Genomic DNA, 17,608 nt, shown 5'->3' with positions numbered 1-17,608 from the left:
ACACTTTGCCCATCCGCCCTTGCAACACGTGTATGTATGTTGGCGTGCCTGGCATCTCGGCCGTTCCAAGACGTCATGGTCGACATGCAGCAAGTGTTCGGCCATGGGCATGGTGTTCGGCATAAAGTCATTCTCGACCTCCTCGTCGGGGGCCTGATTCAACCATAGAAGCAGATGAGCGTGAGGGCTGCCTCAGTGCTGAAACTCAATTCATTTGAAACTCTTAACCACGTGGAAAGGCTTAAACGGACTGGTGCGAAAGTTTCGCAGCACCTTCATTATGACTCTAACCATATGTTCAAAGTATAAGGCACATGCGAGAGTTTCGCAGCACCTTCATTATGACTCTAACCATATGTTCAAAGTATAAGGCACAACGGCAAGTCCTGGGGCATACTTAAACATCTCCTCGACGAGGGCAGCACCAGATCCAGTCAGAGACACACGCTCGCCGGAGCCCTTCACGAAGCTACCACATCCTGTTCCGGGGACGAGCTGGTTGCCAGGCTCGTGGAGAAATACCTTCCCATAAAGCGTGGAAACGAGGAAGACCGGTTTCCCGACTACCTCGGCCCAAGCCGTCCGGAATTGGACGAAGACTTTGCCGTGGGGAAAATTAGGCAAGCCATTTTCGCGCTCAAGGGGAAGTGTGCGCTGGGTGCCGACAGAATCACCAACAAGATGCTGCGGAACCTTGACGACGGTTCGATCGCATACCTCACCGAGAAGATCAACGAGACGTGGAATAACGGCAGCGTCCTACAGCAATGGAAGACCGCCAACGTCGTCCTCATCCCCAAACTCGACAAGGCTCCGAACGTGCACACCCTCCGACCGATCTCACCCCTCCTGCGTTGGGAAAATGGCGGAGCATGTCGTCCTCAACAGACTAAACAGATATCTCGAAGAGAACAACATCTATACTCACAACATGATTGGCTTTCGTGCCGGCCTCTCGTCGCAGGACGCCATGAAGATGATCAAACATCAAATCATCGACGGCAGTACCAGAGACACCAGGGCCCTGCTCGGACTCGACCTCGAGAAAGCGTTTGACAACGTTCTCCACGAATACATTCTGGCCTCCGTGGCAGACCTCGAGCTGGGCCCCAGACTATATAACTACGTCCTTTCGTTCCTGACGGGGAGGAAAGCGAAGCTGCGGATCGGCGACTTTGTCTCCGACGAGGTGCTCCTGGGCTCACGGGGCACGCCGCAAGGCTCGGTCATTTGTCCTGCTCTCTTCAACATCTGCTTGATCGGCCTCTCGAGGAATCTGGCCCAAGTTGAAGGTATCAAACACACCATCTACGCAGACGACATCACCATCTGGTGCACCGGCGGTAGCGAAGGGCAAATGGAAAGCGCCATGCAAGAGGCGGTAGACGTCACGGAGCAGTACCTGCTACCCACCGGACTCAGATGCTCCCCGACCAAATCTTAGCTTCTCCTTTATAGAAAAGAAAAAGGCCGCAGACCAAAGGGCTGGAAACCGGTGCCGGAAAGTGACATTCACCTGTTCACTCGGAGCGGTGACCCAATACCCAGGGTCGACACCATCAGAGTCCTGGGTATGTTTATAGACTCACGCGGTGGCAACGGCACTGCGTTACGCAAGATAATTGCGAAAACCGACAATGCTTTTCGCCTTGTCCGAAGGGTCACGAACAGGCATCGTGGCCTCAAGGAGGACAACCTGCTTCGGCCCATCAACGCCTTTGTGCTGTGTCGCTTCACCTACACGGTGGCCATGCACAACTGGCTCAGAGCCAAGCGGGAAAAGCTTAATGCCCTCATTAGAAAATTCTTCAAGAGAGCCCTCGGGCTGCCCGTCAGAACGCATACAGAGGACCTCCTTCGGCTCGGCATACACAACACCATGGAGGAGATAGCCGAGGCTCAGAAACGGGCCCAGCTAACTCGGCTGTCCACCATGCCGGCTGGCAGGCGTATCCTCGAGGAGATCGGACTCGCACCAACCAAGAACTTGGCTGAAGACACCCAAATCCCCAGAGAAATAGGGGAGAAGATCGTGGTCGCCCCTTTGCCCAGCAACGTTCATCCCGTTCACAGCACAGGTCGTCACAAGGCAAGAGCATTGAATATACTAAAGCCAGTAAACAGGGACAAAATCGCAGCAAGCTTCGTGGACGCAGCTGCATACCGAGATTGCAAGGCTTTTGCGGTTTTCGTCGTTGACACGCTGGGCAAAGTTATCAACTGTGCTTCCGTCCGGACGACGAACCCAGAGGTGGCCGAGCAAGTGGCCATTGCACTCGCCATGTAAGACGGTCGGAGTGACAGGGTGTATAGCGACTCGAAAGCCGCCATCAGGGCATTCCAAAAAGGCCGGGTAGCCCGGCAGGTAGTTCAAATTCTGAAAGGCGCCAAACATGGCAACACCTCCATGCACTCGATCCTTTGGTTTCCTGCACACGGTGGGGGAATTGAGGGGGTTCCTCGGAACCTCAACGAGTCTGCCCATGAGGCTGCGCCTCATGGGCACCTCGGATCGGGCGACTCTCTCCCCGGACACAGAGACGCTCCCCTCACACAAAATGAAATCACTAAATTCTTCTACTTAGAGAAGGGTTTTCCCCCCGCCTCACTCCAAGTTAAGCAGGCCGCAGGCGGTCACACTAAGACTTCTGCAAATCAACTCGTACCCAAATCCGGCGTCCCTTAATAGCATATATCCCGAGATTTATCCGACTTGTTCTTGCGTGGCCTGTGGTGAAGTAGCAACGTTGCCTCATATGCTCTGGGAGTGCGGGTCACTGGGCCCGAAGTTCACCAAGGAAGAGTGGGACGCGCTCCTGCGAAGTCCCGTCTTTGAGGACCAAATCCTGGCCGTCCAGCGCGCCCGAGATCGGGCCGACAGGCTAGATCTGTCAGTCCCGTCGTGGGATTAGCCGAGTGCGCGTTTTATCGCGCTTATCATGCTTATGCGCGTTTTATCGCTGGACCAAATAAAAGTTTATTCACGCACTCACTCATGTGGCTGGGTCGTTGTTGACCAGCATGGCGGCATTCTGTTGGTTCATTGCACGCTCATCTACCCCCCAACCATTGTCAGGATTTGCAGAAATTGTCCTTTGCGCCTTTTGTCAGGATTTGCAGAAATAAACCGAAAGTATGAATTAAAAGCCCTGCATGTGAGCGGCAACAATGATGCAGAAATCATTCAGCCACAACCAATTCTTTAAGAGAGCTTCGCAGGGTGAACAGTCTCTCAAACGTAGTAGCTGGGTTACGAGAGTCTGGGAATCCTAAAGTCGCAGAGGTCGCAGAGGGCGTGACTCAGCCTCGTAGAGCACTTTATTGTTCGATGTCGACTGAGTGCATCCCAGGCACAGTCGAAGACCCTTTCTCTGTATAGCTTCTAAACACGTCTTGGGATTGCGGTGCTGGAGACAGAGAGAAAGTGTAGACTCACCTTGGACCTTCGAAGATATCACAGGCAACTTATGTGCACCACGATTGCAGTCAAAGAGCTGCATTCCATCTGCAGAAGACAAGTCACTAGTTCTGGAACATTTGAGCACGACATATCCCAGTCACCTACAAGTGCACACAGATGGCTCTGTAAAAGCAGACGATGACAGATGTCCAGCTGCATTCTATATTTCCTCTCTGAGATTGGTCTGGACGTTCGGACTGTATAGCCTTGTCCACAGTTGTGGGAGGCGTGGAAATTGCCGCTGCTCGGCGAAAACTGAAGACTTTGCCTCCACAGAATGTGGCTCTGCTCACGGACCCGAAGGCAGTGTTACAACACCTCTTCCATGGCTTACCGTCCATCAAGTTCCCGCGCAAATCACTAGCCCTCGTGAAAGAACGCAGCAACAAAAGCTTCACAGTAAAGTTTCACTGGGTTCCCTCCCACATCGGCGCATTGGCGTCAACGAAAAAGCCGGTGTTCTTGCATACGCGGCGCTCTACCTTCCAACCATAGTCAAGGCCCTAAAGAGTAATCAAGTTTAAAAAATCCGACATTCGAAATCACTTTGGGACACTTTGGTTTGCATCCCATACGCCTTACTAACCAAGAGTAGCGTCACTTCCATATCACAGGAGGACAGATCCGCTAGTACACCAGCATGCTTATTTAAGACGGGGCGTATTCTCTAACCCTTCGTTCTCTTCCGATGGGCAATTTCTTACTGAAGTGTAATTCTACGGTTTAAAAATTATCGGGTTTTACGTGCCGAAACCACTTTATGAGGCACGCCGTAGTGCAGGACTCCGAAAATTTCGGCCACCTGGGGTTCTTTAACGTGCACCTAAATCTAAGTACACGGGTGTTTTCGCATTTTGCCCCATCGAAATGCGGCCGCCGTGGCCGTGATTCGATCCCGCGACCTCTTGCTCAGCAGCCACACCACAGCCACTGAGCAACCACGGCGGGTTATTTCTACGGTTTGTAGGCTGCACGCTTGTCCACACTCCTACTCCTGCAAGCAACACACACCACACAACACACACACACACACACACAGACACACGCACGCACGCACACACACAACACACACACGCACATTATATATATATATATATATATATATATATATATATATATATATACATATACAGCTCAAATTGCCTCAGGCAGGAATTGTTTTATTGGTAAGTTGAATGGAGTCTGGGAGACGCGGCACGGGTGCAAACGGCCACGGAGCAGCTACCTTCCTGTCGTCTTCGGTTTTCAAGTGCTGCGAAAAAAAAAGAAAGCAGAAGAACCCAGATTAGTAGCTGCTTTTTCTCAGCAGCCACACAAGCAGACACGTACGCCTCTAAGGTAAGAAAAAAAAAGTCACCTTCCACTCTTAATATTGACACGTGAACTGGTTTATCTTTTACGGGTCAGCGCTTTTACCGTCCACGAAATGTTATCCCTCAGCGCAGGACGCGTCTAAATTTATCGGAAGTTTCTAGAATGTTATCGATGCTTCTATCCACTTTCTATTGTCACCGAACCTTGTGTAATCTGATTGAATGCAAGTGCGATGCGAATGGCATAGAACTTTGTGGAAGGCATGTGTGTCCCGGCGATTACTCTGGACTGATTACGCTGGACGACTGATCTATAAAAGCCGACGCGCTTGACCAGCTGAGCAGATTTTCAACGATCGCCAACTGTGTTCGCTACTCTCATTGTGCTTTAAGTGTAGCCTTTGTGGGCACAAATTCGCCCAATAAAACTAGTTTTGTCTTTCACATTATTGCTACTGTGTTCTTTAACGTCGCTACCACGTGACATCTGGTAGAGGTGCTTTGCCTTCATGTACCGGACGCCCCCACAAAGCCGTGACCCAAGACCGCACGCGGAAGACAACACCAACGTCGCCAAGAACCAGCGGTTTAGCCGCAGGCTGCAAGGACTGCACCCGGAGCACGGACTTTTGTCTGAGACGACCAGGAAGATGGCCACGAAGTCCACCCCAATGGCAGCCCCAGCGTCCCTGATCGTGCTGCAGCAGCCCAGGGAGCATCCGACGTTCCGCGGTTCAACGTTCGAGGACCTGGAAAGCTGGCTTGAGACGTATGAGGGAGTCGCTACATTTAACAGCTGGAACAGCGACGACAAACTGCGACATGTCTTCTTCGCATTGGAAGACGCTGCCAGGACATGGTTCAAGAACCGAGAAACCACCTGAACGATCTGGGACCCGTTCCGAAGCGGCTTCCTGCAGACATTCGCAAGCGTCGTACGCCGAGAACGATTCCAAGTGCTATTAGAAACCCGGGTGCGGCTACCTAATGAGACAACCGCGATCTTCACGGAGGAAATGAGCCGTCTGTCCCGCCACGCCGACCCTAAATGCCCGAGAAGAAGAAAGTCCGCATACACATGCGTGGTGTAAAGGAGGAACTTTTCGCCGGAATGGTACGGAGCCCACCGAAGACCGTCGACGAGTTTCTTTGCGAGGCCACCAGCATCGAGCGGACACTGGAAATGCGGAACCGGCAATTCAACCGCCGCACTAACTCGACAAACTACGCGGAAGTACAGTCACTGGCCACCGAAGACCTGCGCGAGACTATCCGAGTGGTCGTGCGGGACGAGCTACAGAAGCTGTTCCCATCATCACAGCCTCAAGTGGCTTCGATTGCCGACGCCGTACGTGAGGAGCTCCAACAACAACTCGGAGTAGCCCCTGAATCGCCGCAGCCTCAGCCAAAAGCGATGACATACGTCGCTGTAGCCCACAGTCACGTTTCCCCTCCGCGCCCACGGCGGGGCCCAGTGACGACACATTTCCGTCGTCCACCACCACACCCGCCTCCAGCACGCCAACCCGTCATTTCACGCGGCGTTCCAAGCAAGACTGATGTTTGGCGCGTCCCCGACCACCGTCCACTTTGCTATCGCTACGGAGAAGCCGGCCATGTGTACCGCTGATGCCCATACTGGAAGATGGGACTGCGAGGTTTCGCAGTTAACGCGCCGCGACCACAGATTGGCGAATGACCTCGCGATATCACCAACTAGCTCGCCGCCACTCAGTGGAGCCCTCGACGACCGTCCCGTTCGCCGTCACCAGGCCGCTACCTGTCTACGCAACGCCGACCATACACGACCAAGCCCGGGGCCGGTCAGCGAGCCTATATCCGGAAAGCTAAAAGCAGCAACCAATGGAGGTGCGGTTGTGGTTCATCGAACTGATGAAGATCCTCCACCGCCGACGAAGACGCCGAAGAAACAAGAAACTACCTCGACGACATACCGACACGCCGCCGTACCGATAAGGTGTCGAAGCAAAGAATACGACGACAAAAGACGACCTGATGACGTCACATACCAGCCACAGGTCAATGCGAGGCAGCCGTCATCCGACACCAAGACCGAACTGTAATGCAAGACGAAGAACCACCGACCTCGACGTGCTTCTCAACGGCCACGCAGTCACCGCCTAATCGAAACAAGGGTTGATTACCCCGTTATGAGTGGACACATCGCCGCCCAGTTGAAGAAAGTTAATACTACATGGGAAGGACCTCAAAGTCGGACCACTGGAGGACACTTCATAACGCCGACTGGAATGTGCACAGCAGGAATTACAATTCACGAGCGGACTTACCCTGCCACCTTCGTTATCCTCCAACAGTGTTCACGAGACGTCATTCTCAGCATGGACTTCCTTAACCAACACGGCGCAATCATAGACCTGAAGTCAAAATCGATAACGCTTTCGGAAGATCAAGCGATGTTACCGGAGAGTACTCGGAGTCACCAGGCCTTGAGTGTGCTCCAAGATCAAGTGAGCATCCCGCCGCGCTCCAGCATTGTTATTTCGGTCGGCACCGAGACACCTGATGGCGTAGAAGGCGTCATCGAAGGCGACAAACGTCTACTGCTCGATCGCGAAATTTGCGTCGCAAGAGGAATCGCTCAAGTGCACGGAGGAAAGACGAAAGTGTTGCTGACAAATTTCAGCCAGGAGTTCAAGCACATCAACGAGGGCACGACAATCGCATACATCGGGGAAGTTCTGGAAACCAGCAATGCATTTGTCCTCACGGATTCTGCCGCATCTATCCCGACAACCGTAGTTCCCGAACCAGACTTCGACATAAATCCAAGGCTCCCCATGATTAAGCAACAACAGCTCAGAAGTTTACTTCGACGATACAATGAGTGCTTTTCAACGTCATCAAGAATTCGACAAACGCCAGTCGCAAAGCATCGCATAATAACCGAAGAGTGTGCTCGACCACTCCACCAGAGCCCTGATCGAGTTTCTACGCGAGAACGTGAGGCTATAAGGCACCAAGTCTACGAAATGCTGCGTGACGACATCATTCAGAAAAAGGACGGCACCCTTCGTTTCTGCGTCGATTATCGTCGCCTGAACAAGATCACGACGAAGGACGTAAACCCCCTCCCAGGAATAGACGACACATTGGATCGGCTCTGCAACGCTAAATACTTCTCGTCTATGGACCTCAAGTCTGGCTATTGGCAAATAGAAGTCGACGAAAGAGATCGCGAAAAGACCGCCTTCATCACCCCGGACGGCCTCTACGAGTTCAAGGTTATGCCATTCGGACTGTGCTCGGCACCTGCAACGTTACAGCGCGTGATGGACATGGTTTTAGCAGGAGTGGCAGACCTGTCTCGTTTACTTGAATGACGTCGTCGTCTTCGCTGGAAATTTCGACGATCACCTTAGGCGGCTTGCAACAGTACTAGAGGCCATCAGGTCATCAGGGCTTACTCTGAAGCCGGAAAGTGCCGCTTCGCTTACGACGAGCTTCTGTTTCTAGGCCACGTCATCAGCAAATCTGGAGTCCGAAGCCAACCGCAAAAGACAGCTGTCATCGCAAAGTTCCCGCAGCCTATCGACAAGAAGGAAGTGCTCAAACGACGCATGCAGTCGCCGACGGTACTTGCACACTTCGACGAGGATGCCGATACAGAAATCCATACTGACGCCAGTAGCCTAGGCCTCGGTCCCGTCCTAGTCCAGAGGAAAGACGGACTTGAACGCGTGATATCTAATGCTAGCCGGCCGCTGTCAAAAGCGGAAGGCAATTATTCTACGTCTGAAAAGGAATGCTTCGCCATCATTTGGGCTACAGCAAAATTCCGCCCGTACCTATATGGGAGGCCATTCAAAGTGGTCAGCGACCATCACGCGTTGTGTTGGCTAGCTAACTTAAAAGACCCTTCAGGACGGCTGGCGTGGTGGAGCCACAGACTACAAGAATACGACATCACTGTAACCTAAAAGTCCGGACGAAAACACTCAGATGCCGATTGCCTATCACGCGCCCCCATTGACCCGCCGCCGCAAGATGACGAGGATGACAACTCCTTCCTTGGATAATAAGCACGGAAGACTTCGCTATACAGCAACAAGCAGACCCGGAGCTAAAAGGCCTCGTCGATTATTTAGAAAGGCACACCCACGTAGTCCCTAGGGCATTTAAGCGCGGATTGTCTTCATTCACGCTTCAAAACAGCCTACTCGTGAAGAACTCCTTACCAGTCCGCGCCAACTACCTTCTTGTTCCGTCGGCGCTGCGTCCAGAAGTACTGCACGCCCTACATTACGATCCTACTGCTGGGCATCCCGGTTTCTCCCGGACGCTATAGAGGATACAAGAAAAGTATTACTGGCCGCGCCTAACCGCCGATGTCACCCGTTACGTCAAGACATGTCGAGACTGTCAGCGACGCAAGACGCCACCGACAAGGCCAGCGGGATTACTACAGCCGATCGAGCCTCCTTACCAACCTTTTCAGCAGATCGGGATGGACTTGCTGGGACCGTTTCCGACATCAACTTCCGGAAATAAGTGGATCGTCGTGGCGACGGACTATCTCACCCCCTTCGCTGAAACTAAAGCTCTAACGAAAGGCAGCGCAGCCGAAGTGGCGAAATGTTTCGTTGAGAACATCCTGCTGAGACATGGTGCTCCAGAAGCCCTCATCACCGACAGAGGAACGGCTTTTACAGCAGAGCTCACCCAAGTCATTCTGCAATACATCCAGACAAGCCACCGGAAGACAACTGCCTACAACCCGCATAGGAATGGTCTCACGGAGCGCCTGAACAAGACCCTCGCCGACATGCTAGCAATGTACGTCGACGTCGAGCATAAGACGTGGGATGCCGTCCTGCCGTGCGCAACCTTTGCTTACAACGTGGCGGTGCAAGAAGCAACACAGATCACGCTGTTCAAGCTTGTTTACGGCAGGAACCCGACGATGACTCTCGACGCCATGCTGTCGCACGTGACCGACGAAGAGAATCTTGACGTCGCTATCTATCTCCAGCGCGCCGAAGACGCTCGGCAGCTCGCCCGCCTACGTATCAAAAACCAGCAGCATACCTACCGACAGCCGACACTACAACCTCCGACGACGCTTCGTCCAGTACCAGCCTGGCAACCGTGTTTGGGTTTGGACCCCAATACGTCGACGAGTACTCAGTGAGAATCTATTGTGGCGCTATTTCAGACCCTACAAGATCAACCGACGGGTTGGCGATCTGGGCTATGAGGTCGTGCCAGACGGCATTTCGCATTCACAGCGGCGCCGCGCACGACCTGAAGTAGTTCATGTTATGCGTGTTCAGCCGTTTCACCACCGCTAATGAACTTTCGTAACGCCGCATAGCTGAACTTCTGATTCTTTCTTTTTTCGACTGTGTCACCTTGGACTTCGTTTCTTTGTTGTTACTTTGTTGAACAAGTGTCCTTTTGTCTTTTACTCTCCTGTTATGTTCGCAGCATCGGGCCGATGCCTTTTGAGAGGGGGGAATTGACATGTGAACTCGTTTATTTTTTACGGGTGAGCGCTTTTACCGTCCACGAAATGTTATCGCTCTGCGCAGGACGTGTCTAAATGTATCGGAAGTTTCTAGAATGTTATCGATTTATTCTATCCGGTATCTGTTGTCGTCGAACCTTGTGTAATGTGATTGCATGCATGCGCGACGCGAATGGCGTAGAACTTTGCGGAAGGCATGTGGGTCCCAGCGATTACTCTGGAACGTTCGACGACTGATCTATAAAAGCCGATGCACTTGACCCGCTGAGATTTTCGACGAGCGCCGACTGTGTTCGCCGCTCTCGCTGCGCTTTAAGTGTAGCCTGTTTTGTGGGCACAGGTTCGCCCAATAAAAGCTAGTTTTGTATTTCACGGTGTTGCTACTGTGTTCTTTAACGTCACTAACCACGTGACAATATCGCTTCACCTTGGTTTCAATAAATAAGTGAAACGCATTTGTAAAAAAATTTTCCGACTGCTTTGGAACCTATCTACCCTCTATCTACTTACTATGTACTTACTTTCAGACCACTATGCTTACTGTAAGCGTAATTTTCCTAATCTCGTACTGTATAGGTTGAACAGGTAAGCAGAACTTCCGTGCATCGAGATTATTAGCTTAGAGGCACGCAAGCAATATGTAGCGTTCTCCATGCGTTACTTTCTTAAATTCATATTTATTCCCTGTATTTGTCTTCCCTCAGTGCCATGAGACATACAGAGGGAAGTGGCTTACAGTGCAAGATGAAATAGAAGGATCAATTACTGTATAAATTGTTCCATAGTAACAAAACAACATGGCACCTGTGCATACAATGCTATAGCTTAGAGAGGCATGACCATAGGGGCATGGTACACGCAACGGACGCACCAGATCTGCGGTTTGTATAAAATACCCACGGCGCGTACGAGCGAGTAACGTTGAGAAACTTGTGATTGTAGTCGATAATAAGCAGCCGCGACCAGGGAGACCTATTGAATAACTTGCAATACATGGGCGCGGCGTCGTAGTTCACGTCGTAGGCGGCGACCCCGACCTGCAGGTCCGTGTTGTCGAAAACGTACGAGATCTGCGAGTGGGCGCGTAAGGACAGAAAGAGTCATTGCGCTCAATAGGCGTCACTTTGCAACATGAGTTACACCATCGGCGTCAAACGAAACGCGAACAGCGGAGCGCGTGGCCCATCGTATAACCGAAGCTACAGCGTGCGACGTACATTCATTATTACACCCTCAAACACCTGTACACCTTTTCGGGTGTCTATTTGTAACACAACAATAATCGCCACTTGTCTTGCCTGCGTTTCCTTTCTTGAAAACGGTACGCTTGCTACTTACCTGTCGAGAATGCTAGGTCATGCTGATAAAGCACATGCCGTTCGTGGCTTGGAAGTACCGGGCTCGCAGCCTTAAAGAAAGGAAATGCGGGCAAGACAGATGACGATTATCGTTGTGTGGCAACATACGACCCGAACGGTGTAATTTTGTTTAAGAGTATCATTGGCAGGCGCGCACATCCGATTTGATTTCCCCGCACTGCGCGATATTCACTCCCCCCCCCCCCCTCAGTACTGCGATATTTGCGTTTCCGCTCCGCTTGTCTCATCTGAAGGCAAGGAAATAAAAAAGGCGACCACAGCAATGCCGGACACCGCCTTTAGTTCACCGCTCTTGCACCACACTGCTTGCGGGTCTAAAAGTTTCGGAATTCGCCTGCTGACGCACGCAGTGTCCTCAACGAAAACAGAATTGACATAAAAATGGCTGTGGCTTAGGTAAGGTTAAGCCCAGGATGCGAAGCATACTAGCCTTTATTTTATTTGTTGAACCACTGTTTAGCCTAGTGAACTGCTGTTGCTTGGCTATATTTGGTTCGGCTAGACGAAGAAACAACTCATGCATTACTGCTTCGCCTTCAAGAGTGGAACGCGACAGCGTTCCCGTCGACCCGCCAAGGGGTGTAAGAATATGGGCTACAGGGCAGCGACTACGCGCCCCGCATTGGACGCGGTGAGCGTCGAGCAAAGCAGCGTTCGGCGCGGCAACGAAATGTGCGCCTGAGCAAGAGACGCACGCCTTAGAAACAGCTCGTTTCTAAGGCAACACCGCATTCACTAGAGGCGCTTTTGTACCGCTTTGAAGCATCGTACTCGTGGCTCAGTGATAGCGTCTCCGTCCCACACTCCGGAGACCCTGGTTCGATTCCCACCCAGCCCGTCTTGCAAGAGTTGAGCCAAAGCCACTTCTCCTCTGTCGTGACGTCACGGTGTCACGTGATTTCATGGCGACACCGCCGCGCCTGAGGAGCTGGGTTGAGCTCTCGTAATATGCTTCGCATAAAAGAAAGAAGCAAGACCATGCCCATAGCTTTCACTGCCCAGCGCACATTGGGAATGGTTGATCATTTAGGGATGCGGACTGGATTCCAAGAGGAGGGAAGCGATGCAGGGGGCGGTAGAAACTTAGGCGGGCGGATGAGATTAAGAAGTTTGCAGGGACAACATGGCCACAATTAGCACATGACCGCGGTAGTTGGAGAAGTATGGGAGAGGCCTTTGCCCTGCAGTGGGCGTAGCCAGGCTGCTGCTGCTGCTGCTGCTGCTGATGATGATGATCTCATAATCAACCGCCTCACGTAAAAGACGAGCGGACGGCTGGTTGGCTATGAATCAGCAGTTTTGCTGCAATTTGCAAGAGGTTCCATTACGCTTAGAGAAGGAGGGTGCCAGAACCTTAAGATAGCTGGCGCCCTCCATCCTATGCCGCGTGCAACTTTTTTGTCCGATGGGATTTTCGCGCGGCTTCGAAGGGTGTCGCATAAACAAAAAAAAAGCGAAAACGCCTTTTTTGTTGCTACGCTGCTCTCAATCTGAAAAGCAGATTTTCGAAGAATAATGCCAGCTTGATACATGGTGTTGGTTTGAGGATATGCAGACGCAGGCTTGGCGTCCTTAGACTCCCTTATCCTCGGCTTACGCTTTGTCGTGAAGGCGCCTGGTCGTCGCATCATGATTCACTGCCACAGACATCGATTTCTTTTTTCTTTTATGCATAGGCAACGCGTACAAGCCGAGTAGTTTTTCTTAAGGCTTGGTAAGCAGCGGTAGTACTGGCAGAAATTCATTTTAACTGATAAATGTTTACAGACCTGCTTCACTAAAGGGTTTCAAGTAAGGCGCATTAGTTTGGAGAACGTGGAATAGTTCCGTTATTTTGGCAAGCTCGCATGAAAGTAATGCCATGTTCAGACTACGTAAGTAAGGCGCCGATTTTTCGTAACATCCGTAAGCGGAAGCGCGACAAGCGTATGCATCTAGTTCAGACTGCGAACGTAAAGGTACCAACGTGCGCAATTCACGCGAAAATCGTGGGTGAGAGTGTTAAAGGGTAGGCAACATTTACGACTGTGATATTACGACCGTTGCGACACAGCCAATGACCGATAAGCTTTCGGTTTTCAACGACCGGTGACGACACTTCCGTCCTCCCGTCTGCAGACAGCTCCGGGCGTGGGAATCGCCATTCCGTGCGCACGATCAGGTTGGCTGTGTTCGTGAAAATTTGTGCAGTGCGCCTGACAACACTGTTTTCAGTTCATCTGGTTTATCCGCCGAGGAAATCGACAGCCGCAGACAAGGTCGATCCAAATAGGTCGCGAAGCTTCGGGCGAAAAGCGGTTCAGTACAGATTGTCACCGACATCAGCATGGGGGGTTATGGGAGCAGCGATTGAAGCGCGACTATGTTTGGAGGGAACAAACATTGGTAAGAAAAACGCGTTTTTTAATTCACACGAGACACAGTTAGATTCATTCAACGAAAATAAAATTCCTAGACAATTTTATACATTCTTGACGAGTTAAGAAAATACAAGTTTAATTTTATTATTATTAATAAATGCATTTCTTTTAAGCGCCCATCGCTACAGGGGGCGTTGACGCCACTATCACTCGCAATGCAACGCACGTCTTGAAATGGGCAGAAAGGCGCACTCGTATCACCTGTTGAAATACGCCCCCCCCCCCCACACACACACACAGTTTGTGCTCTCTTGCTTGTCAAAGTTTGAATTTGGTGACGTGGGTAGCTTCGTTGCTTCTTAATCTGTTCATTCAAATGTAGTGAGTTACGACCGCCAGATAATTGTGTAGTTGTTTTTGTGCGACCGCGCTGGCCGATGGACTTGGCATCCAACAATAGGATCAGCATTCTACACCTAAAGCTTTCGTCCGCCTCCAAAGAAAGTATGTTCTATGCAGGGATGCGATTTCGACAACCGTACGGCTGGCCTTTTCCTGCATCGCTTTCCACGCTGAAAGCTCGAAACGCCCATCCAGTCGAATGGCAGGGCATTTGCATATATAGCTCCAAAGGAAGAACAACAAAACAAATTTCGCGCCTTCGAAAACAAAATGACGTCACTTCTGCTTTTAACGGACATGGCGTCACATTATTTTTTCTTCCGCCGGAAGTGTTCCCACCACATACAGATGGCGCTAAGCCCCATGGACCGCCGATGGACCGCCATGTTTTGAACGTATGGGCTCCTATGGAAGCTATCGCTACCAGGTACATTTACCTTGCCGCAGATGCGTGCTCCGAACTTCGATGAGTGGTCTCACTAGGTTTTCTAGGAAGCTGAACTGCTAGAGCGACATGCGCATGAAGTTATGAAACATCACAGCGTCACCAACTCGGAGCTTGGCGAAAAGGTTGTGAAAATCGCCGTCCACGGCCCCGTCGAGAAATACACGCCGCTCCCAAACCCTTCTGCGTCGCCTTCGTCGTCTTTGTGTGCTTGAATACATGAATATAAGTTTGTTTTGAGCGTGAATTTCTTCGATCTCGGCCAGCGCTCGCATGTTGACAGGAGCCATATTGGACCGCTGGTGACGTCGATTCTGCAGCTCCAAATTTGATTGGCCTGTTGTAAAAGCCGTAATTTACGCAGCAGTAAATGTGAACAAAGGTACCGGCTTAACTGCCGTAACGTTTTTTACAGCCGTTACGTTCGATACGCCGAAAGAGCTGTTACGCGCGTTACGACCGTAGTGTGAACATAGCATAAGACGTCCCTCCGTCTTTTATGTCCATGTGTACACGGTACGCTACACCGCTCCCTTGCCTCTTAGCTAAGCACTGGTAAAACCGTAATTAAACCGAATATAGACTGATGTATAGGGCCAACTTAAAGTTCGCGATATCCACCGCCTTGGCTGCAGTTGCTGTATGGTCTGCTGCTCTCTATAAGGTCGTGGGCTGAAACTCGGCTATTATGGTCATTTTTTTTTCTTTTTTTTACAGCGAAGCTGTTTATGGCTAGCCGATTCGTCCGTCCGTCCGTTTGTGGCTCGTGCGCCAAAAACTCCTCCGACGCAACCCCATGCGGATGCGCGAAATAAAGAGGGAGAGAGCTGCGTGATTGGCTGCGCTAGTAGTGTCGTCGGTATACTCTCTGTTGCAGCCGTTTGCCGTTTCCTCTCAGTAGCAGTTTCCCTCCGACTCCGGAATGGGTGCGCCACGCGTCATACGTACTCCGGACGAGCAGGCAGCTTTCGATCAGCAACACCGCGAGCGGAACCGGGAACGAGCTCTAGCTACCCCGTGCCGATGCTGCAGCCCGGGCTCAAGAACAGGCTCGTTTAGCAGAGCGCACTCAGCAACTGCGTACCGAGGAGCCGGCAGGCTTCCAAGCAGTCGTTTAATAAACCATCGGGATTAACCCAGTGATAAACACCGGGGCCGCATGTTCAGCTTCGCTGGTTATATAACCGTTTCTACGGAGTGCTTGGGCGGGTTAAAAAAAGAAAGAAAACTCCAGTACGTGTAACTTTAGGTTGCAATGAAAGTTCACGTGTATCTTTGGGTTGCAATGAAAGTTAAGGAACCCTAGATCAAAATTATTCCGTGCCCTCGACTGCCATCCTTCATTACCCCTGTGCAGATTGTGGAGATTCAAATCAGTCAATGAAAACTACTGATATTTTACTCCGGGCAATATGCAAATCAAGCAATGTATTCCGCGTTGTGTGTTCTTTTTTTTAGCCGCCTGAAAGCCTGGGATATCCACAAGATGGTTAGGTAATTACGGGTGTGGCTGATATGTCGCTTACCATGCCGCAACCAGTACGAATATAAGTTTTCGGAGTTGTCATTTTTAGTTATAAAATGCACATTGAAGTATTAAAATAGAAGCTCCATACTTTGGTGATTACACAATATGCTGTTTGAACTGATGTGTCTCATTTTACCTGGGCTTATGGCCTGAGTGGCTAGGCTACATGAAACCCAGGTAAGTATAGTTATTCAATCAGCTAAGACATAATCCCTCTATATTTAGCCCTCTTCCCAGGAGTTCCCAGATATGCCTCTGTTAACGTCAGAAAAACTACAAGGATTCAAAAGAGTCCAACGTGGCTCAGCTAAAATTTTAGATATACAAGTAAGATGATTTTCTTTCTCATTACGATTGTGCGTTGCTTTGATTTTCTAGTCATCCGTCGCATTCTTTTCGTTAATATCTAAAAGCACTAAACAGCGCCACACATCCGTAAGCGTTGGGTGAAGATTCCATTCCCCGAGGCATTGCTCAGCAGTCAATGTCTCGTGGAATGGAATCACCGCGTAATGCTTCTAAATTGAAAAGAATTTAAAATTTAGAAGAATGATTCTCGCAGAGTTACGCCGACCGCATCGCCCCTGAGTCGGCTTCGCCTCACTAGTCAATGTTCCGGATTCATGGACTTGTCAAAGAAAGCAGAAGCTAAAATATCACAGTGCAGTCAGTACAGGACGAGTATTATCGCACAGTGCAGTGAAACCGTACGTGTCGTCGGCGTCAAATGAAAGGAGAACAGCGGTGCGTCTGCTACAGTTCGGGCCGTCATCTTTTCTCGCTTTCAAATAAGCGTGTACTGGGGGTTTGTCGTTTATTTCTCGTCTACCTCTTTTTCGCGCCCTTTTTTGTTGAGATAGAACAAAGGGGCTCTATTCTCGACACGTATGGCCGCTGCACGGTCGCCATTGTTCGCCATGTTGACTCTCTAATTGGCTGTCGAAAGGTCACATGCTTTGAGATTTGTGCCGGAAAGCGGCACAAACTTTTCTTTTAATTAGTGCACAGCTATACGAAGTATTGTAGCCTTACCGACCATATAAGCTCGGAAACATTCACTTGCTAAGTGAATGGTGAAGTGAACAAGCGTATGGTGCCAGCATGCACGAGCAAACATGAACACATGACACTCGATGTCAAAACGCTGGTGTCAGCAACGCGGCAGCTGCAGCGAGCGAAGTGACTTTCGTGTGGTCTGCCCCTTAATGCAAGAAC

General features: G+C 50.8%; 1 protein-coding gene across 1 annotated transcript in view; it reads right to left on the bottom strand.

The window, feature by feature from the left end:
- Positions 1–4,604: 4,604 nt before the first annotated feature.
- LOC139049671 (uncharacterized) overlaps positions 4,605–17,608 on the bottom strand; it is a 71,722-nt gene continuing 58,718 nt past the window's right edge. The window contains exons 14-15 of the mRNA XM_070525361.1: positions 11,151–11,349; positions 4,605–4,712 (exon numbers count right to left, since the gene is read on the bottom strand). Coding sequence (XP_070381462.1) covers positions 4,621–4,712; positions 11,151–11,349 — 291 coding nt within the window. The 3' untranslated portion in view covers positions 4,605–4,620. The remainder of the gene's footprint in view (positions 4,713–11,150; positions 11,350–17,608) is intronic.

This window comes from Dermacentor albipictus, chromosome 9 (assembly GCF_038994185.2).
Source record: "Dermacentor albipictus isolate Rhodes 1998 colony chromosome 9, USDA_Dalb.pri_finalv2, whole genome shotgun sequence".
Classification (NCBI taxonomy): Eukaryota; Metazoa; Arthropoda; class Arachnida; order Ixodida; family Ixodidae; genus Dermacentor; species Dermacentor albipictus.
The sequence above is the reverse complement of the archived record's forward strand: the minus strand, read 5'-3'. Positions and strand labels throughout refer to the sequence as shown.